Here is a 22,824-nt window from a genome sequence, read left to right as displayed (position 1 = left end):
GCAGTTTATTTATTCTGACCTTTTGGTCATCCTTCCACCTGGGACATGACAGTCTTTAACAGAGCAAGGCCTCACAGAGTCAGCTTGCACTGTTTGCAGCCAGATTGTGGAGTACAACTGGGGTGAGAGGACCAACACAGATTTGGGGGCTGACTCTCATTTACGCTGGAGTTTCTTCACCTTGCTCTGACAGCACAAGGCAGGGAAAGCACAATAGCAGCCCTGCTTCCAGCTCCACGGGATGAAGGAAAAGTCTCCGGATTACTCTGCTCTGATTAAAGTCCCCAGGAATCTCAAAATGCCAGTTAGGGAGGGACTGGGAAGATTTTCACATCACCTCAGGCTCCAGAGGATACAAAAGCACTGCCTTGCTCCTCTTCTCATAACCTCCAGTCCTACCCCAGACACAGGAATAGAGCACTGGAGAACAAAGTCCCCGTTCCAGCGAGGTGTCCCTGTGCCAGTCAGGGTAATGTCCAGGGCCATGCTCGTGGTGACAGCAGTGCCATGTTTACTGGTAGCTCCTGCTCTGATGTTGTACTCACTCCAGCTATGAACAAGGGTCTAATTTCTGCTCCTCAAAAAGCAAAGGCCTGGCAAGTTGGTCGTTAAAACCTGCAGCAGCCTGTGTGTGATTAAAATGTTAATGTCAATATTGTAATCAAGGTCTGACTCACAGGACAGCTGGGAAGAGACCTGATCTGTATTGCTTAGCCACGGTCACCTGATGCAGACCAGGCCTAAAAAGGTTGTGTCCCAACACATGGTAGGGGTTGGTGGCTTGCTGCCAGAAAGGGACAATCACATGGAACATAGGTGCATCCTTGATAAGCTCAGCTATCCGTGCAGTCCAGCAAGAGGAGAGGTTTTCTGTTCACTCTCTTGATATTCTCTAAGCTGCAGCTCTGTTGCAAAGATACTGGAGTGTCTCCTGCCCACTGACAGTGCTGCTGCCAGGTTATCCTCCTTTCTGGCTCATCTCTTGCTTCTTTTAGAATTTTCTGTTCTGGTTTCTATCTTGCTGAGTTTTATCCATTTAAGCATGTGGTAAATTTTGCCTGGTGTTGTCTAAGCACCAGAAGAGCTATAGTCTGCAAAGCTTCTTTTCAGTAAATTCAGGATTAATGAAGAAGGCCTCTCTATTGTTGGAATGTCTAATACAATTATGAACTGAATGAACAGACTAGGCAGTGGTGGAGGGCTCCCAGGTTCGTGGCAGGGAATTGTCTATTTTAACATCCATCTGTTTTCATTCCCTCTGATCCATTATCATTCACCTAGAGTTATAGCATGATGAATATCATTGTGCAGAAAGCCATTTGATGCTGGGGGGGGGGGAAATCACTGAAGGTCTGCCTTCTATTGAAAATGTGAAATTGCCTTGGTGCAAGGAAAGGCGTGATTGATTCAGAGATACTGTTTCAAATAGAGGCATCCTTTCACATGCCGACTGTTTGATTTTGTTAATTTCTTTGGATGACCCTTCTGTTGTGTCTTGTAACAGAAATAAACATATAAACATACACACACATATATATATATACAAAGCTGGAGATAACCATGGATGAACATAGTGCTGATGAATTGGTGGAGTTTGTTGAAAAAAAAAACAAATTGTATTCACAACTTTCCCCAGAAGGCACCTTTGGTTTATGTTCACAGTGACATTAAGCTGCTGTACACAAATGTGCAAGCAGGATGAGAATCTTGATGACCCTGCTGACAGGAAATAAAGAAAGGAACCTTACAGGCAATTTCTACTGTCCTTGTTGGTCAGCAAATTTGGAAGTGAATGAAAAAAGAAAAAAAAAGAACTAGAAATGCATATTAATGATGGGGAACCTAAAGCACAATGGGACTGAAATGAGCGCTATCAAGAGAAACTGTTAAAAATGCCTCAATTTCTTTTTTAAAGGCTTACCCTTATGATTTACTTATAAGCAACACAGAAATTACCTTGTAAATTAAAGGACAGGCTCACCCTGAGTTCAGTAAGCTATTCTTACATTTGTAAGTGCTCTTTTCTAGAAACTGATTCTTAAAATACTAGTAAAGCAAATACAGTTGTTAAGCTCAATCCATCGTTTAACTGGGTGTATCTAAGCTCCAGATCTTTCATTAACAACCATTCCCTGGATCTTGGTTATAGCTTTAAAATACCCTACATGTAAAAAATTATAGTACTGTCCCTTAAAGGAAATGGAGAGAAAACACACCATTGGAAAGCCCATGGTAGATAGGTGTCTGACTCCCCACCAGCCTGTAATTACCCAAGGAAGCAGCCAGACTCAGCTATCTTCCTTGTTTAATTGGCAAGCAAAAGATTATAGGATTTTATTAGGACACAAATGACACTGATACAAGTGTGATTGAGGCATGCAATGCATGAATGACTATTTGCATTAAGAGGCTTTGTACTACACATGGGATTTCTACCTTTGGTTTTAAATTGCTTAAATTTAAATGACGTTTCTATGCTGCACTTTAAAAGGGTGATATTCATTTTAGCTCTTGCTTAAGCAAGGTAGGGAAAAGCTGCTGCCAGATGCCAGAAAGCCTTCCAAAAGTCTGATGAGGACAGGTAGAAGGAGGATAATTTTTGACTGCTTTGTTATTACAGTTAGATGAGGAATATAAGAACACTGAGGAAAAGCAGACATTGCAGTCCCCATTTCAAAGCCTTTCACAGGTGTTAGACACCCAGCTACCAGCTTGATGCTGCTGGGGACACAGGTCTGAGGAAGCCACCACCTCTGACTGAGTATGAACATAAGTGGGATCAGGTGTTAGGAAACTTTTTTGGCTTCTCTTATTTCCACAGCTTCCACTAACACTGAATTGCCTTCATGGACTTTCATGCTTATTTATGAAGCTCAGTGGACTTCTTTAGGTTTTATTTCACAACTTCCTTCTAACTTCCCTCACATCCAGAACTGGACTCTACCCCCCGGGAGATGGCAAAAGCAGTGAAAGATGTAAGGAGTGGAGCCAAGTCAGTCAAACAGAGCTAAGCCAGCCACACACAGGGAAGAGAGTACCCAGGGGTGATGGTAACGTGTGGCAGTGTATGACTGTGAGCAATAAAAGATGATAACAGGAGGATTAGGTCCTGCTACCATTGTGATACGTGGGGCCTCCTGTGCCCAGTGCTGGGGCCCTGTTCCAGTCGCACCTCCCAGGCTGCTGTCCCAGGGGCAAGGCAGAGCTGCTCAGTGAGCCACCGAGCTGGTCCCCTTTCCAGGGAAGTGCTCAGGGACAAAGCCTTGGCTTAGGAGATCCTGGAGAGAGGGCAGGGCCCAAACAGCAGGGAAACAAGAAGGTAACCACAACCTCCTCCCGCTGCAGAGCCCAAGTGGAACTTCAGCAAGATGGACGGATGGGAAGCAGGGGTTAATGAGCAGGAAAGATCTTCCCCCTCCATCTCCACCATCCTGGCCTTCACCCCCAGCACCTTGTACTGCTCCATGTCCCACTTACGCTCTGGCTGCCCAGTTCCTCTTGCCCCTGCACCCTCATCATCAGCTCGTCCCCTGCTTGTGCCCAAACTTGTTCGGTGGCCCTCAGATTGTTCCCCAACTCATCCCTCAGCTCCTCCCATGTCCCCCCCCCTCAACCCCCAACTCATCCCTCAGCTTGTCCCTCTGCATATCGTTTAACGTCCCAGCTCCTCCAAGTCATCCCTTGCCCTGCTCATCCTTTGACCTCCAACCCACCCCTCGGCACATCACTCGTCTCTCGGTTCATCGTTTAACCCCCTGGTCTCACTGCTGGTCCCTTGTCCCCAGCTTGCCCCTCAGCTTGCCCCTCATCCCCTCCACTCGCCCCCAGCCAGCCCCCCTCTCGGCCCCGCGGAGCTGCCGGCGGTGCCCTCCTCTCTTTCCCGGGCGCACAACCCCCCCTCAGTGAGGAGACAGCAGAGCAGGGGGGTGTCCGGGACGCGGCGGGGAGGAGCTGTGGGAACCGAACCAGGGGGAAACTTTTCCCAGGGGGGCCCCACGGCTCCCCCTAATCCCCCCACTCCTCACTGAAGAGAGGCGGGGAGGGGGGGTGTCGGGAGGGGGGGACGGCCGCGCGGCTTCTGCGGGGCGGGAAGGAGGAGGAGGAGGAGAAGGAGGAGGAGGAAGAAGGGGAGGGGGGGCCGGGGGCACGGCCGGGCCTGCGCCGGGGAATGACGCGCAGCTGGCAGCCCTGCTCATGCGCGGCCGGCCGGGCGGTGCTAGCGCCTCGTCCCAGCTCGGGGAGAATGGGGCGGCATCCGGGCAGCGCCGACTGAGCGGCTTCTGGGGGCCGGGGCTGCGCCGCGCCGCGGGCGGCCGGGCTGGGGCGGGCGGGCCAGCGCCATCCGGCAGCGGGCGGCGGCGGCGGCGGGGGGGCCGCGCCGCGCCGGCGGGGGGCTGCGAGCCGCCGGCGGCGCCCGGCGAGGAGGGGTCGGCGGCGGGCGGCGGCGGCAGCGGGCGGCGGCGGGGGCTGCCCAGGGATTGTCTCGCTCTCTCCGCGGCAAGAAAGTTGGGCGGCGAGCGCGGCGGCGGCCCCCCCGCCGCGGAGCGCGGCGGCCGGAGCGGGGCCCCGGAGCGGCGCTGCCCCCGGGGAGGGGGCGCCGCGCCTGGATTATCCCGAGCTGGGTCGAGCCTCCTGGATCTGCCTCTCTCTTCCGCGCCGAGTGAATCCGAGGTGTCCTCGTCCTGATCCAGATATATTCCCCCCCCCTTCTCTTTTTTTTTTTCCTCCCCTCCTCTTCCCGTCTCTGCTTTTTTTGGGGGGTGGGGGGGGCGGGGGGTGGAAATTTGTCAAGGTCATTCCGTGGATTTAATATTTTTTGTGTGTGTGTGCCGCTCGCCCCACCGCCACCCAGCCTTGCTCTGTGGATTATCATCGCCCTGGATCCGAGGGTCTGAACAGCAGGATTTTTGTTGTTGTTGTTGATTTTTTTTTTAAATTATTATTATTATTTTTAAAGGGCTCCGGGGCTTGAACAGGGGAAGTGGTGAGTTGGAGGGGGGCGACTTTTCTCTACCCCCGTGCTCCCCCCCCTTCCCCGCCCCCACCCTCCACCTCCCCCCACACCCCCCCCGCGCCCGGCCTTCTCTTTTTTTTTTATTTTTTTTTTCCTTAATTATTTTCATTATTATTTTTAAATTTTTTTGATTTGCTTCTTCTTCGGCAATGGATGGGAAAATCCGGCAGAGCCGGAGGTCGAGGTCGCAGCGGGACCGCGTGCGGCGGCGGGAGGCGGCGGCCCGCGACCCGCGGAACCAGAGCCCTTCCTCGGGCTCCGAAAAGGAACCGAGCCCCGGCAAAGAAAACGGCGGCCAGAACTGCACGGCCCCACGGGGCCCGCCGCCCGCCGCCCGCACCGCCCGGCCCCCGCGCCGCCGCCGCCGCGAGTCCAGCTCCCAGGAGGAGGATCTGATCGATGGCTTCGCCATAGCCAGCTTCAACACCCTGGAAGCGCTGGAGGTAAGAGAGGAGGTGGCCCGGGGGTTCTTTTTTTTTTTATTTTTTTGGGGGGGGGGTTGGGGGGGAGTTGGCTCTAGCCTCCTGTGGAGCGGTGGGGGAAATGGAAGGAGAAAAATAAAATAAAATAAAAAAAAAATTAAAAAGAAAAAAGAAGCGCGGCGCATTCAGGCTGCTGAATTTTGCAAATAGTAATTAATGTGCGGGAGTCCTGGTGTCAGCCCGGGGGGATTTCGGGGCTGCGGTCAGTCCTAGCCCGGGTGCTCGCAGCCCAGCGAGCAACTTGCTGCACACCCCCTCCCTCCCCCTTCCTCCTTTCCCAGCCCCCCTGCTCCCTCCGGCTGGTGTTAACTATCACTTAGGGCAAGTCAAATGTTTGTTTGGGGCTTTAATTGGCTGGCGGAGGGCTGCAAAATATTCCTGGCGTGTTGGGATGGTCCGGTATTGTTGTGAATGGTAGAACTTCCCCCTCCTGCCAGCCCCCCCCCCTTCCTCCCCCCGAACCCCCTCCCCCCGGCTCATGGAGTTTGTGTTTGCGTTGCCAAAATGTTACTTTATCTGTCTCCGGAGATTGTTAGCAAATGGCTAGTGTTTGACATTTTGTGGAAAAGAGATGTTTAAATGGATAATAATCCCTTGGTTGTAATTCCCATTTTTGGAGTAATTGAACAAATTCTTCATCTCTTGTTGACTGTACATATTTTTCTGGTGTTAATAGGCTGGCAAAAAATATTGCTTGTCTAACTTATTACAAACAATATTTGCTGAGCAAATACTGCCTGCCTTGTCTGAGCTAAGTTAAGCAGAGCAGGAAATTTAATATTTTCAGAGGGGCATTGACAAGCTAAGACTTTGGCTTTTGATTTTTGTTTTGTTTGTGTGTGAGGGGAAGAACTGAGTTGTTGAGAGAAAGCACCTAACAAGTCACTTGGTGGGCGTCATAACTTGAATTCAGAGTAAATATGAGCAATCCTTGAGTCTTTGCCCACTTTCTTTGACACACCAGGGTAAAAATGTGGGCAAAATTTTGGGTACTCTGCGTACTTCAGATTTCCTGTCACTTGTATGTCTATTAACCCACATCACAGTGATGAGTTTTTGACAGGCTAATGAATAATCTCAGATTTGCCCTGGGATTTCTTAATATCTTTGCCTCAGACTTCAAGACCCCATTTGATTTGTGGGATTTGCTGCTTTCCAGCCCACCCCTCCTGCCACACAGGCCTCTGGGCTCTGGCATTGTGGCAGTGGAGTTTTTTGCTCATAGAACCAACTTCTCTAAGCCCTAGAGATGGACCCTGTGCTGCTGTGGAGGTTTCACTGGTGGCCTTGACCATCTACTCTGGTGTCAGGACAATGAAACCTTTGCTTGGAGAGCCAGGACTTGTGCTCAGGAGGGACATTTAGCCCATCAGCCTCTGAGCAGCTCTAGGTGTGGAGGTACTGAAGTGGGAAGATGATTTGTATTAGCTTGGTGTTGGCTATTTCATGGCATAGTTTGTTGGGTGTTGTCCTAACAGGAAAGCCGACTACTTTGTCTATGCAGAACTGATAATGAGCAAGTGATCTGTTTTCCTGTGCCTCTAAAATAAGCCATAGACTTGTCTGTATCTCCTTTTTTTTTATTATTTTTTATTTCTTGGGTATGCTCTTAGTCAAATATGCATCAGCAGATAGGTCCAGTTAACCCTCTGAGTCTCTACTGAGCTGTCAGTGAAGAAAGTAAAATTCATCTTCCTGCAAAAATTTTCTACAGTGATGAGCATGTTATCAGGAAATAGAATTCAAATGATAGTGCAGTCCCTCCAGGGCTGACTGGGAAAACTCTGGGCTTTTCAAATGGGAGAAGCCTTGTTTTCAACTCAGCCCAGCCATAACCTTGATAACAGGGTGCTCAAGGATGGAAAGTGACCTTAAACTTCTGCCATCCCAAAGAACATCTGTCTGTGGGAGTACTTCTGTTTTTGTTTTGGTTTGATTTTTGAAATCAAAATTACACGCTAGTCTTTACAAAACTGTCCCTTTTCAAACTTGCAAAGCACTGAAGCACCACCTAAAATTAGTGGATTTCTACTGTATTTACCAGCATGCAAGAGACTGGGTGCATCTCAACATCTCAGATGGTAGCTGACACCTTGGAGGCAAGGGTGTGAGCCAAATTCTGTTTCTTTCGGATGCTGAACTAGGAGCTATGTTGGATTTGAGATTCTTGGAGAGCCATATGATCCATGTGCATTTCATGAATCCCAGTAACAGTGAAAGGGAGAAAACACTGTGTTGTGTGGATTTTTCCATGCAGTGCTGCCTTTGACCGTGGGTGATGTCTGGCAAGGCAAGAGGATTATTAAGGCAGAACTACTTTAAAGCACCATATGCATATGCACATGTACATGACTAAAAAATGGCAAGGTCATTTGGTGTGGTGTGGAGCTGTGTTCTCTAGTGAGCTGGGCTACAGCAGGTGGGTTTTTTCTGCTTTGGAGGACATTTGCCTTTCAATGTGTATTTGTTTTTTAAGAGTGCTTAAAATCTGCTGTGGTGATGTTTTTGAAAAGAAATAAAAATTGAAACCTTCCATGTTCTTGAGGGAGGAGAGAAGAAAAGTCTGTATGCAGCCTAGAAACAATGCTGAACTAAGAAAGTCTGTTTTGTGTAATTTGTAATCTTAAAAGGAGCTTTTGTTGCATGTGTGGTAGTTTGTTGTGATTCTTTCTTGCGTTCTTCTTCAAGGTTTGTTTGTCACTTAATGTTACAGTGAGCTGTGATTATGTTTAGGCTAGTGAAGATTTGGGCTTCCCCCTGGAAATTAACCTTCTCAGTGGTTAGGCAGAACTTAATGATAGAAACATTTGTGAGAGGTAAAGTGGTTTTTTGTTTGTTTTTCTTTCTATCTCAAAATGTTGTGAATTCCCCTTTCCTACTGGAGAAACTTCTCACCACTGGTGTTCCTGTAAATAAAGGCTGCTATGTATGTGTGTGTATATTTTTCCTATGTGTTGAGCTGGAGGTAGATACATTTAAGGCTAATTGTGCTGGATGGCTTTATAAAGTCTCCTTTATCTCTTTGCTGTGAATTTTAAGCATTCTGGATTTTGTTTTAATTCTTGTGGCAATGTCTCCTTTGGCAGTTGTCTGAAAATACAGCCTCTTGTTTCTGCGATACTTCCTTGTGACTTAAGGATCACCTCTCCTACCATCTTTGACATAAACACAGATTTGACTATATATATATATATTTGAGGGGAAAAAAAAAGGCCCCAGACTGTGGGCCCACAAAGCAGTAGCAGCCTCTCTGTGTGCAAGATAAAACTTCCCCTTTCCCTTCCTTCCCCTGAATATTCTTGTAGAAATCTGACTCAGCACAGGTTACATGAAGCTGATCTGTGTGGACTGGGGGTGGTTTTCATTTTTAACACCCAGCCACTGAGCACAACTTGGGAACTCAGTTTGCCCTGACCTGCTGGCTTGAGGTGGGCAGTGATGCAGTTGGAAAACCATCAAGTGATGGAGCTGCCCAGGAGATGGTTCCCATGCTGGGGTTAGGAAAGCTGGCAGGCTGAGAAGTGGGGGATTTCTCACTGCCTTCCAAAAGGAATGGTGTGTGTGTGTGTGTGAGCATGTGTGTATATTCATTACGTTCAGATGAAGCTGCTAATTATTCTTGAAGGTGATTGGTGAATCAGAGCGAGAGAATCTAAATGAGTGAGTCGGTAGTTGAGGGCTCTCTCTGATCATAGCTGTTCCTTTCAAGTATGAAAAACAGCCCTAAAAGGGAACTTCATCAGAATGTTAATGAATGCGATCTTTGAGAGCAATTGTTCTCCCCAAGTAGTTGTAAGACAAGGGTTTGTGTTTTCTTTTGGGCTGTTGTTTATAATTTTTACTGATTCCAGCAAAGGTTTGGAATACGGTATGGAAATTTTAACTTTCCTGGTGTGTGTATGGGGTTTTTTAGGAATGCTTAAGCTATTTTTAGAAACTTGTGGAGAATCCACTCATAAATGTGCATGGAATAACATGTACAGAAGTAGATCTCTGGGCTGAAAAGAGGTAGAGCTTGACTCCTTGCAGGTTGTGTTGAAGTACAGATGCTGCCCTTAGGAGCAGAATTGGGGCCCAGCTGCATCTGGTCCCAGACCTTAAGGAGATGGACACTTTGCCCACTCTTACTTTTGTTAGTATCCCCAAGTCCAGCACTGCTAAATCCCAGTCCCTTCTCTGCTGTTTGCACTTGAGTGTAGCAGGGGTTAGAAAGCCTAATAGTGACAGTAGATTTTGGGACAGAATCCCTGAGTTCTTTGGCTGTTATCTTGCTAAGGCTGTGTTCACATGTGTGTTGTACACTGTGCTGTTACTGTTGCTCTGATCTCTCATTGATAAGAAAACCAGTGTATTTAACTGCAGCTTCCTGTTCCAAAGGTTTTGTGTTAATTCCACTGACCTAACTACGTAGCTTCTCATTTATCACCAGAGCTCTGCAGATGCTTAGTTTTTCCCACAGTTAGTCTGATGTTTTAAAACAGTTTGCTGGATTTTTAAAGAATTTCCCCCCTCTACTTAATTGTCAAAAGTAAGTGATTCGGATGGTCTGTTATTCCTTAAAAAATGATTTTAACCTCAGGAAAGCTAATGATTTTCTGGAGAGTGCTCTGAATGCCTTTTGGTGTTCCCAAAGGCTTGTTAGTCCCCATCGATTTGTTCTTCTAGCTGTTGATTTTTTTGGCATCTTGTCTAAAGAAGGTACTTAAGGTTTTTTTTGTTGCTATTATGGAATAAGAGGTGGTTAATGCAGAGCTAAAACAGGGGGTGAGCTCTGGAAAGCCTGAAATACCTGCTCAGTCAGGCCAGGAGCTGAGGGTAACACTGTTAGTGCATGGAACACAGGCACTGGAGAAAGGGAATGGTTTGCTTATCTGAGGCTTGGCTGTGAAAATTCTCTCTCCCTGAGGTTCCCATTTGTAGCTCAAACTGCACTTGACCCTGCTGCCTATTAGGGTTTTTTTTGGAAGAACTCTTAGTATCTTACGAGTTTTTCCAAAGTAGTTTTCTGTAACATAACTTCTCAGCCTTTCTTCAGTGGTCTGAAATCCGGGGTAAAATGTGAGATGAAGGTTGCTGAAATGTCAAAGTGGGCAAACTACCACAGAGAAATTCAGCAGATAAATTACAATTGTTTCTTTGTTTTTTTGTATTTTTTTAATTGAATATATTGTATTTAAATAATAGAAGGTACTCTGTATTGCACAGTTTGTGGTGTTGTTTTTTTTTTAATGAAAGAGACATAATAAAATTAGTGTTCCACTTCACCCAAATAAGAGATGATGCTGGATCCAAACTGATGTTTACTTGCAGTAGTTCACTTGACTTTTTGTTTAGTAAGCACTGAAAGCTTTACTGCCCTCTCAGTAAGCCAATGAGATGCACTTTTTATCATTTATTTCAATTATTTCACAGAATGACACTGACTATCACTATCTTACTTTCCAGGAAAGTAACAGTGACCAAAGGGGCTGGGCAGGAGCTGATCAGTCTGGTGTATTTCACTTTGTTTCTTTGCTAGGTTCCTGCTTGCTTAACAAGAATTGCACGACTGTACCTCTTAAAAAAAAATTAAAAAAAATACATATAGGTGAAAAGATACAGTACATTGCCTGGATGTTGTTACACTGATAGAAAGGGTCTGGGGAGCTTTTTTTGCTTTTCCTGGCATTCTCCTGCTTTCTGTTTCTTGATGGGAGGTGTTTTTCTCCAGGCATGACCACTGCAGGCTGCTCCCCTGCATCATATTTCACCAGACCCAAGGGCTTTTTGTGCCTGAAGTGATGAGCACCTTGGCTGGGGACAGTGCTACCAAAAATGTGCTTATTGCTTTAGCTTCTGGTCTTTGTGCTGGTGATGCAGGTGATGGGGAACACAGGGTAGTTGGGATGCAGGGCTGGAGAGCAAAGGGTGTCAGCAGATCTGAAACACTGTGTCCAGTTCAATGCTGTATTTTTTAAAAAAAAAATGAGGATTTGAAATACAGTAGGGAGGCCCCTGCATCTTGGTATCAGTGGTACGTGAACATCCAGCTATAAGTGAGAACAATTTCCAACTCACTGCACTTTAATGCCTCCAGTTTATCACTGTAAAGGTATGAAAGAGTTTTATGTAGGTGAAGTGGCTCTTGCTATTTAAATATCTTCTGGCTCTGCTGTGTTCAGCACAACAGGAGCTGTGACTGCTCCAGTCCTGCTCCTTGCATTGAGGAGAGAGCTGGAGCACTATTTTACCAGTCCTGTTCCATCTCCCTGTAAAAAAATAGTTTCTTTTTAGAAAAAAAACAACTAATGAACTATTAAGAGCACTGTTGAGATGCTGAAAGGAGAATCAATCTTTATGTTATTAACCCAGATTGTTTAAAATGGAGGAGAGGGTTAAATAGCTTCTGAGCTGCTTCCATTTAGTTGTCTGTCCAGTTCCTCTGGTGCAGGGAATTGTGAAAGCAGGGCAGGTACCAACCACACTGGCTGCAGGGCTCTCCCACCCTCTGCCCAGCCAGGCCAGCAGATGTGTCGAGCTGTAATGACAGGCAAATAGGTGCATGCCAATTTTTGTAGCTTAATTATTTTGTACTGAGTGACTGGATCCAAAGTTCAGAAATACCTGGTGAAAAGGAGCACAGGGGCAGCCATGTACCTAGCACGTGCATGATCCAAGATGAATGGAGAGCATTTCCTTTCTGGCTCCGTCTTGCTTCCAGCCAAAAAAGGACTAAACTTGAACAAAAGTTGCATCTGCAAGGTCAGTGGTTGGCATGGATAAGGGGATTGAAGGGATCAGAATGATTTCCCTGCACTGCTGGCTGCAAAACATGGGCTTATGGCACCATTCCTGTCTCTCCCTTTGTGCTCAGAGCAAAGCTTTTTTAATCTTGTACTGGCTATGTATAGTTGTGCCACACAGACATGGCAATTTGAAGTCAAATGTTCTATTTTGGGGACTGCTGGGCACTGTCAGCAGGGCAAGGGAGCTGTGCTTGGGCTCCTCTCCTCTGTCCCAAGCCTGCCTTGCTCTCTTCTGAACAGGTTGTGATAGAGGCATTCAGAAAGAAAAGTTATATATAAGGTTCGTTCGTGCCTGTAGTCTAAATGTGAAGTTTGCAGTTGGGTATAATCATGTATTTTTTTCTCTCCAACAGATGTTTTTTCCAGCTTCATAAAAATATGATGCCGGTTGTTTGGTGGTTTGGTTTATTTTTCTGATTTTAAATATAACTGATTTATTCTGATGCTAGCATATCCCTGATCTGGCCTGGCCTTAGTGTGGAAATACTTAAGTTAGGAAGAAATGTGCAGCCCAAGTAGGAAAGCAAACAATAATTTAGGGTTCATATGGCTATTTGGGAGGCTGTGGCATGTTGAGAGACACCGAGTTCATTTCTTGAACCCCTCCTGTGGGTTAGTGAGGCTGTGGTTTCTAGAGAAAAGCTAAGAACCCAGAGAATTTTATGGGAAGAAATGTCTCATTGAACCTTACAATAACATCAAGTGCATCAGCTATTAAATGTATGGGTTTTGTTGGTGGTTTTTTTTTTGGTTTTTTTTTGTTTGGTGGCTCATAAATGCCTCTTGCATTGCTGTCAAAGAGGACGTTCAGCCTCTTTATTTCATGTAGCCTGAGCTCATACTTACACTCAGGGGGAGCAAGGCTCAAGATAGTATGCAGCTAAGAGATGTTTATGGAATCAGTCAAACTTGATATAAAATAATTATGGTGTTTTGACAGCTTGTTAATAACTTGCAACCATTGGAAGAAATGAAATTACGGCGTTCTTGGTCCTTGATGGAACCTTGGCATTTCTTGCAGATTGTAAAATTAAAGAAAAAATGTGAAAGCCATTAAAATAGTTGGACGTGGTGCCTGGGAAAAATGATGAGCTGCCTAATTGAAAAAATGCTTCATTCTGGTTGAAGTTCATTGCAGTTCAGTCCTGCTTGCTTCCATGTATCTGTAATGGAGAAGGAAGAGGGCTGATTCCCTCAAAATGTGTCTGGGAAAGGAGGTAAGGTGTCACTCAGTTCTTCATCTTATCTGTGAATGAAGTGGAAGGAAATCCTAGTGAGCATTAGACATAAGAGAAAAGTCTTGTCACCTGTAATGACTAAAATCCCCTGAAGTGTTGCCAGCGTGTACTTTAGGAATCATATAATTATATGATTATTGAAAGAGACATAAAAGACCTCATGGCAAAAACCTTACAAAGGGGGAGGGAAGGAAACTGTATGCAAATGAAGATACACAGAATTTGCTGTCTCTCTCTTTTTTTTTTTTTTTTTCCCTAGTTATTTTTCAGTCCAAAGCTCAGTAATTGCTTTTATGGGGATTACTTAATAAAACTGGGGCATGCAAAGGAGGGAGAAATGGTTTATGCCACGTCACAGGGCTGGCTTGCAGTCCTACGTAAAACTACCAAGTGGGTTTTCTGCTAGCAGAAAATAGCTGTTTGGTTGTAATGTTATCCTACAATAAAAAATGTGTTGTGGTCTGGCGGTTAGCAGAGGGGCCCGGAAGTTGAGATAACGGGGTTTTCTTTCTGCCTCTGCCACAAGTTTCCTTTCTGAGCTCAGGGCAAGTCCTTTCATCACTGCCTTTGTCACCTCAGCCACCAGTGCCGTTGCTCGGTCCCCCATAGGAGACTGGATGTCCCATGGGGGGGAAGCTCATGTCACTCCTCTGACTTGAGGGAGCTCTCTTGTCTTGCAGCCCTGGTTGGTAGAACTTGAAATGCCAGCTGTGTTTGTGCAGGAGGTGATTGCAGAGCCTCAGGTGAAAGAGCTACTCATGCCATTGCTGCTTAGGAGCCACGGCAGTATTCCCTGTTTTGCTGTGTTAGGGAGTGAGGAGAGCTGGTCCATGGTGGGATGCTCCCAGTCATGGGTTCTGTGTGGGTGTGATTGCAGCACGCTGCAGCCTTGCTTGTGGCCATGGGATGGATGTAACACTGGGGAGTAAGCATATTCATCAGTGTCTCTTGGCTTTTTTTGTCACTTTGGTGGCTTTCAGACAAACTCAAAATCTTCCTGTGGGAACCACTAGTGAAATGTCTCCCCACTGCAGGTTGTTGTATCAGCACCTTTCACGTGGGAGATACTGACCACAAGTGTGCTGTCCTCTGGGTACTGCTGCAGGGTGAAGTTAATACAAGATTTTCCCAAGCTTTAATTCTCTATCTGTTCTCAGAGTTAAAACACAGGTCTTGATTTTGGGCTTCTTAAGTTCTTCTGGGCTCTATCAGTCCTTACTGATGCTCTGATTTATAATCTTACTTCTCAAAAGAAGCACTTGTTCATGCGTTTGCTAGGAAACTCCTGATGCAGAACAGACCTATATCTCAAGAGAGGTTTTGTTGCAAGATAGGCAAAAACCCTCCTTCCTTTTTTCTCAGACTTAACTGCAGCACTTGATGCACTAAAAAAAAAAAAAACAAACCAAAAACCAAAACAACAAACCCCACCACACTGCTGTTAGTGTCAAGTTACTGAATATTTCACAAGATCTCTTCAGGAAAAAGAATGCTATTTACTCTGGTATTCTGGTTTGAAGCTAAATAGTACCAAGTTGTGATGTGAATTTATTAAATGTGATTTTGAGCTGAAAATGACAATGGCTTTCCAACCAGATGGATTCTATGACTAGCCTGCTATCAGCTCGTCCATCAAACACTGCAGATGTCTGTACATTCATTATAATGTGCACACAGTAATGTTGTTGATTACATCAAACAAACTCATAACCCAATTCAAGCCCTATCTGGGCAGCCCTGGGTGCCTGTTCAGCAGTGGGGTTTTTGTTTCCAGGCTGACCTTGCAGGTATGCAAGGCTTTCTCAGCTCCTTTCCATTGCTATGGAAATGACTGCATCTGCTGGGTCTATGCAACTGGTGTAGAGAAAACCATTTTAAGACAATTTTGATACAGGCACTGATGTTTCTGCTGCTGTTTTGTGTTGAGAAGAGGGTTAATGAAACAGAAATGAGAGCCTCTGGGTTGCACGTGGTCTGTAACTTGATTTCATACAGCTCATGACTTTTCTTCCACATCACTGGATGATACTAAATCACATAGGGTGTGGGATGGAGAAATTAAAATTTTATCTGCATCCAGGCAAAAGTGCTTGCAGGGCTTGATCAGGAAAAGGTTCCTGTCCTTGTTACTAATTAATCTGTACAAGTTTTAGGTTTTATGTAAGAGAAGGTGATCATATTAGCACCTGTTGGATAGGAGGCTGTCTCGAGTCTCATGTTAATATTGAACCCAGTTGCTTCCCAGGTGGAAAATGAGCTTGTGGTTTGGCTGGTGTAGGACATGCCACTTCTGAACTTTATGAAGTGCTGTAGCAGAGGCCTCTCTAAACTGATTTAAACTCGCAGGTGATACCTCTGATAAACAATTCTATGTAGTTTGTTTTCTTGATATGTTCCCAAGAATAATTTCTGAAGTTTTTTGCATCTTTCGTGATAGGGTCAGGAGCCAGAGAGGTCTGTCTGTCCCCTCTGGCCATGTCACCTTGCTGTCTGTCCCCTCTGGCCATGTCTCCTTGCCCAGGCTGGGTGGGCATCTGCTTCACCGTGTGCCCATTGCCTGCACTGGTGGCCATGCAGCCAGCACCTGAGGATGGTCCCGTGCAGCCTGGGGAGGTGCTGTAATGCAGAGCATGCTTTTGCATCAGGGCTGGTAGGTGGGCAGCTTCTGGTGGTATTTTCTGCAAGTAAATGAATCTTGCCTTCATTTTAAGTGTTTTCTTGGTTTGAGTTTTACATAACTGTGATTTTTCTGCTAATTACCAGTAGGTGAGTTTTCCCTGTTTCAGTGCTCTTACACAAGTACTGAGGAGATGGAATAAATTTTTGTCTCAAGCGACAGATTAATTCTTTTTGTTCTTTTACATCTCATTTTGTGCATGTGTGTGTTAAAATTCTCATTCCCTGTTTATAAATGTTCAGCAGATGAAGTCACTGGTGTTTTTCCTACTATTACCTTTGCGAGGTTCACATCATAAGCAAAATATGATTCTTCATTCAGTCTCTGCAGAATACTCCAGGAATAATGAGTCTGTGCCGAAAGCATAAACTGAGACACAAAAAGCATGCCAAGAAGAATACGGACCTGGGGAAAAAAATACAAAGCATAGCTTCTTTTACCAATTTTACTGGAGCATCCTTGCATATATTTTGTGATTGGGAAGGGATTAATCATGGTCTAAGACTGGACTTTCTGATGGCAAAGACAATGTGAGTGTGGGAGGGTCTCCTCCATGGTAGAGAGATGCTCTGGGGAGAGGGGCAGCTTGTGGCAGCGTGGTTTAACCAGGGTGCTGCTGGAAGTGAAAAAACTATGGGAGAAAAAACATCAGCTGGCTTTGTATCTTCATGGCATTAAGCCTTCTATAAAGGCTTGTCTTGCAACAACATATTTCTAATGCTGGTGAAAGGAACAGAAAAAGGCTGGAGGTTTTCCCATGTGGTGAACTGACATCCCTGTTCCTGCACTTCCCAGGCAGCTGCCAAACTAGGAACATTCAAATGTCTTTTTTTGTGGGCTGCAGGTACCTTTCAAGAAGGTCAGAATTAGACTTGCAGCTGAATTATAAGGTAAAACATTTGCAGTGCCATAGAAATTTTTTTTTTAGACTTTCTGGTTTCTCTAATAATAGTCAGATTTTAAAGCTGAAGAACTTTAAGTATCAGCTTAATGTGTTTAACAGCATTTAATATTTCTGTTTTTTTAATTTGTTCAGCCTGAACAGAGGGATAGTGTTGTGTTCTTAGACTATGGTTATTGAAATTGTTTGTCTCTATTTTTAAAGAAACAATGAGAATTTGGGTGCCTGATTAATCAGTGCCACTCCTTCTAATGTTGAAATATCATCCTTTGCCCCCACTCTTCCTAATGTAGATTTTATGAACAGCATTTCGAAACTTGTGTTTAAAAGACCTAATTAGTATTGACACTTCACTATCTATGTTGGTTTTTTTGTCTGGTTGGTTTTTTGTTTTGTTTTTAAAGTAAGATACCCAGGTATCAGCACTAAATGTGAAGAAAATTGAACCAATACTCAAAGTCAATGCATGTCATTTGTAATTAGGGGTAAGGGTAGAAACAACATGAAACACTTCAGATGGAATTATTTACAGGTGCAGTACATGTCCTTTGTTCAGTGTACCTTGTGAAGGGAGGGGGGAAAATGGTATTTAATTAATGCTTAAGGTAATACCTTACTCACTTAGCTTTATGATTTTAGAAAAATCTACTTAGGCAAACACATCCTGGCTGGAGCAGATATCTGTTTGGTCTGTATTATTTTAAGTCTGATAAAACATTGTTCACACCTTCTTGGAATGTAATATGGGAATAAACGGGAAACCCAATCTCCTTAGCACGGTGTGGCACACAGACAGACTGTGCTCTGATACAGGGATTTATTTCATGCATGGTGGCCTAGACAAGAAACAAATGTGTAGAAAAGGGAATTATGTAAAATTGAAAGTGACAATTATGCGAACATTCCAGTTGAGGAAGAAGTAAATTCTTTTTTTTTTCCCATGTGCTCAGCTTCAGAGCTAACAAGCAGCCTGTTGGGGTTTTTGGTCTGTGTGTTTGTATCTGTCATATCTCTCTCATCTCAGCTGCTTCTTGTTTCGTGGTTTCTTTTTTTTTTTTCTTTTTTTTTTTCCCCTCCAGTTTGACCTTATTTTCCCTTTTGTTCCATGGAGCCATTCAATCTTTGTACTGCTGGTTTGTGTACCTTGCCAGGGAAGGCGTTAGCACCCATTGCAGAGCCCAGGGCTGTGTCCTTCCCTCTGACCTGGGAACACAGTGACTGATGGGGTCCAAATCAGTTTCTTCTTTTAATTTTTTTTTTTTTTTTTTTTTTTTTTTTGTAAGAGGAGGGTGGGGAAGCTGGTGAGATTAGAAACAGGGTGTGAAAATAGCTCTGTATTCAGACAGACACCCTTTTGGAAAGCTGGACTTGATCTTTTGCGCTGCCGGGTGATTTCCACACTCGCAGAAATAGGGAGAGAGGGAGCTGGAGCTGTGAGCACTTTAATCTGACCTAAGTCCATGTTTTAGCTGAAGGAGATGGTCCTTGCCTGCCCTGGCTGCTTGTTCTGATTACCTCCCTTGTGCCAGCACTAGCGTTTGTGCTGCCAGGAAAACTAATTCCTTGGTTCCCTGATCTGGCTCACTGCACAGCCACACAAATGCCCTTCTGGCACCAGGGAGAGGGGGCTGCAGAGCAGATGTGTATTGATTAAAGAAACCCTGCAAATGTGGCCTGAGCCTCTGTGGCAGGATTATATGGCTACGTGTTCTTCCTGTGTTTTAGGTCGTCCTCTGAGTCACAGTTCCACTTAAATGGATGGTGTAAAATGATGGTGGTGCTGGAATGACTCTGCTCTCGATTAAGCTTGTGAAGTTGGGACATTGCAGTCAAATATGGGGCAGCAGGGAGAGGCTGGGGGTAGAAGGAATTGGAAAGATAGCACCTCACTTGCAATTTAATTGTTTTCACTGACTGTGACAGGGAGAAAAAAGACAGGCTTTTCTTTGACTTGGTCAGGTGCTTGGATGGGTGAGGTATCTAACCCTATTGATGGCAGAAGGCTGGAGTACTTTGGTCTGTAAATGGCCTTTAGCTCAGTTTACATAAGAATTCTTTCTTTTTATCCTGTCTGTTGTTTTTCTCCTTTCTTTCTGAACTGTTTCCTGTGCATGTGTTGCATGAAGGAGAAACCTGCATATATGGGATATTAAATCCCACAAGTGGGGGAAGAAGCAACTCCTCTCATCAGTGCTGTTTTCCCTGCCATAATCCCAGGAAGGGATTGAGGAAAGTGCCAGGAGAAAAAGATCAGCACTTGATCCCAGCCAGATGCTGGCTCTGCTGCAGGAAATGGTTTTAATGAAAGTTTGGTAGTATGGGATGGGTGAGAAAATTGCCCGTGAATTGTGCAAATTTCTAAATAAAAAGCATTCAATTGCATTAAAAGAGGGGGAGGACCTTCTTGTGTGCACACTGGAGACTTCAGTGAGCAGGAATAACCTCTGTGGCACAGTAGTCATTGACCTTGTCAAATCATGCCATTGGAGGTCATGTGTGGTGAAGTGGGTTGCCACAGGGGATTAGCACATCTGGGCAGAGGGTTTTTACATCTGTGTAAAGTTCCAAGTCCCATCTCCAGCAACCCAGATGGAGTCATCAGAAAATTCAAGGAGAGAGAAGATAGGAAAACACCTGGAGTCAGAGGTTTTCTTGGTCCCAGTTGTAGGAGAGGGGAGAGTTGGTTTATACTTTTGAGTCTCTGCTCCAGTGAGAAGATAGATTTGAAAATTAACTAAACCTGTAAGCTTTCCTCCATAGTCTCATAATTAGGCAGTTTTGGATGCAGGACTCTTTTTCCTGTGGTTTCCCCATGTTTTCACATGTAAAACCAGCTGTTTTTTTGGTGTGAGCAGGTACAGATGTGTGTAGGTGGGAGATAGATTTTTGCTTTATGGATTTTTTAAGGTCAAGCATTTGTATTTTGGGCTAAAAATATGAACAAAGGGTTATGTTTTGTTATAAATATCAGAAGATCAGAAATAAGATGACAGTGGTATAGGGACTCCTAGGTAGTACCTTAACACTTACAGTCTGGATTAGTGAAGACATTAGACCGAATTCACAGATGGGAATGCCTGAAGCATTAAGGCCTGAAAAAAGACCTTGAAATTATTCTTCCAGCAGAAAAGTACTTGGCATCTTAGTAGGTGGAAGTGGGCTCAAAATTGAAGCTGGCTAGTTTTTTATGGTTGCCAGTAAGGGAGACCACTTGTCACCGCTTTCCATTGCCTCCTGGGTGATGTTATTATTTCTACCTTAAGTTTTAAGGACCTGGAATGAAACTGGTTGTAGTTATTACAAGGCTAAATGGTGACGTTTTTTGTACTTGTGCTAAATTTTTGCTACTTAGGAAAACATGAAAGGTCTGTGTAGTTATGGCTAAAAAAAAAAAAAAAATACTGTTAGAATAACATCAAGAAAATGATGCTGAAGGTTGACTGTTTGGGAAGAGGGTACCTGTCCTGATGGATGATTAGGCTCACAAGTGGTACAGGTGGCACAGACATCAGAGATGCAGCTCAAGGGGGGCTTCTCAGCACTGGTGACTTTTAAGGCTTCTTCAGATCATACCCAGTTGCTAAAAAGATGTCTTTAAGACTGCGGTGAATGGGTGTGTTTTTCAAGTCACCCTTAGAAGTTGTCCCTTGACTGCGGGGCACAGATGAAAGTCTGGACTTGTATTGCAGGAGTGTTGAAGCTTTGGCTGGAGCCTGGGTGTTCCTGCTTCCAGCTTTGTTACAGTACTTGCTGTACCTTATTGCACCCAAAATACTAGGTTGGACCTGGAGAATTAAGTGGCCGAGTTGTGAAGCAGAGGGAAAAAAACCACAATTATGTGGTGGCTGTGATACATTAGTCATTTTGTACCTCCAAATAGCCAATTATTCCTCTGACTGGCTTTTATCTGACCAATTTGCATGTGCAGTCATGGTAACTGGTTTGCAGATTAGGTGCAGAATTTCACGTGGATCTGATGTCACGTTCTGGTCTTGTGTGCTTGGTACTGTCTGGAAGCAAAACACTCAAATGAGGGATTCTGTGTAACCAATTACCATTAGCTGCATTGTATTTTTTTTTTTTGCTCTCAAAGCCTTGTCACACTCGAAGGAAACAAGATGGCTCACTTTTGCTGTGGTCTTTTTGCTTTCTCTCTCTCTCTCTCTTTTTAATATCTTACAGGACGATGTAAAGTGGTATCAGCTCTGTAGAAGCTGCAGCACAGATTTCATTTGTATTGGCTTTCTCAGCTGTGTAGTTTGAGAACACATTGTTCAAGGGCTGAGAACTCACTGGAGCTGCAATGTATTTCAGAAGAGATATGAAAGGAAAAAAAAAAAAGTAGAGCTGGAAGAAAGGAGGAAAAATAAACTGAAGCAGCATGGAGTGACCAAGGGTGAAATCCTTCCTCACTGAAACCAGTGTTAGAACTCTGTCTTGATTGGTGCCAAGTTTCCATGTCTGCTCTCTGATTTTGATCTTAACACTGCTGGTGTGCTGAAAATTAACAAAATGGTAATAGATTTAATATTGTACACCTAGAGAGCTAAGTGAAATCTTAATTTGAAGAATATTAATTATTCAGGTAGCTGAATTTTGCTAGTAGGTTAAATATAAGCTCCGTTTCTGTTGGGGATTTATGTCAATTTAGCGTGCTGTGGACTTTGTAGAATCTGTGATATGAACAGTCTTTGAAGTGGAGAAATGGTCTAAAATATTTGCCAACAGCTAACTAGCTTTTTAAAAGCTTCATTTGCTTCAAATAAGCAAGACTTTTAAAAAAACAAACAAAAACCAGTTTGCAAATGCAAGAATAACAAGATACTTTGAAAAAGCCTTTATTTTTTTCATATGGGCTTCAGCAATTCAGCTGTAGTTACCTTGGTCTCCAGTGCTGCTGAAGACAAATTAAGCTAATAAAACAGTATCTTGCAACATCATAGCAAATAAATTAGCTAATCTGTATGCAAGTTTCTTGCTATGCCAAATTTAAACTGCTTCAGCATTTCATCTTTTGATGAGAGGTAGCTGTTTTTATAAATGTAACCTTTTCAAGGGTCTATAAAACAATGCCTTGTCAAGCGTGCACCAGTGTTCTGCTGGATTCATGAAAGAAGGTTGAGAAGTATTCAAAGAGAATGATATATTTATTTTTCATAAGCAATAACTTGAACTGATAATAAATTTGTACATTAGAAGGTATGTTGCAGGGGGGTGGTTTTATCCACCTGCCTTCACATGGTGTGTCCCAGCTTCACTGATGGCTGAAGGAGTTTTTTGTTTTGCATCATATATTTACTAACGACCCATGTGCATGCACATGCTCGTGTGGTTTTCTCTCTTCCATGTACTTAAAATAGTTGGACCTGCCTTAGACTTCAGGTAAAGTCCTGTTTGGTTCTTTGCCTGTGCTTTTGGGCCTGACCTCTGGTGGCACAGTATGTTTTGTGAACAGAGGAGTGCCTGTGAAGTCTTGCATAAAACCTACTGTTCAGATAATTACAGGTGTGCAAACACCTAGTTGAAGTTCTCTGAGTTGTTTAAACTTGTGAGGCTTTTCATGTCCTGCTTTTTGAACATCAGTGCGTAAGTTTTATTAAAACTGGGTGTGAAATTTAATTTTTGCAAATATTTCCTCTGCTGTGGCTCCTCAAGAGCCCCTCTCAAGTACTTTCAGCACGGCTTGCAGGGGGCTGAAAAAATCAGACTTAAAAATTGCAGGGGGTG

At 44.4% G+C, this 22,824-nt stretch overlaps 1 protein-coding gene across 17 annotated transcripts in view; it reads left to right on the top strand.

The window, feature by feature from the left end:
• Positions 1-5,146: 5,146 nt before the first annotated feature.
• The window catches only part of FBRSL1 (fibrosin like 1), a 515,430-nt gene continuing 497,752 nt past the window's right edge, over positions 5,147-22,824 (top strand). For all 17 annotated transcript variants that reach the window (XM_030460353.1, XM_030460351.1, XM_030460348.1 and 14 more), the window contains exon 1: positions 5,147-5,457. In XM_030460353.1, the coding sequence (XP_030316213.1) occupies positions 5,164-5,457 (294 nt within the window). In that variant the 5' untranslated portion in view covers positions 5,147-5,163. The remainder of the gene's footprint in view (positions 5,458-22,824) is intronic.

The sequence above is a fragment of the Calypte anna genome, chromosome 15, assembly GCF_003957555.1.
Source record: "Calypte anna isolate BGI_N300 chromosome 15, bCalAnn1_v1.p, whole genome shotgun sequence".
Classification (NCBI taxonomy): Eukaryota; Metazoa; Chordata; class Aves; order Apodiformes; family Trochilidae; genus Calypte; species Calypte anna.
Note: the sequence above shows the minus strand (reverse complement) of the source record. Positions and strands in the feature narration are given on the sequence as shown.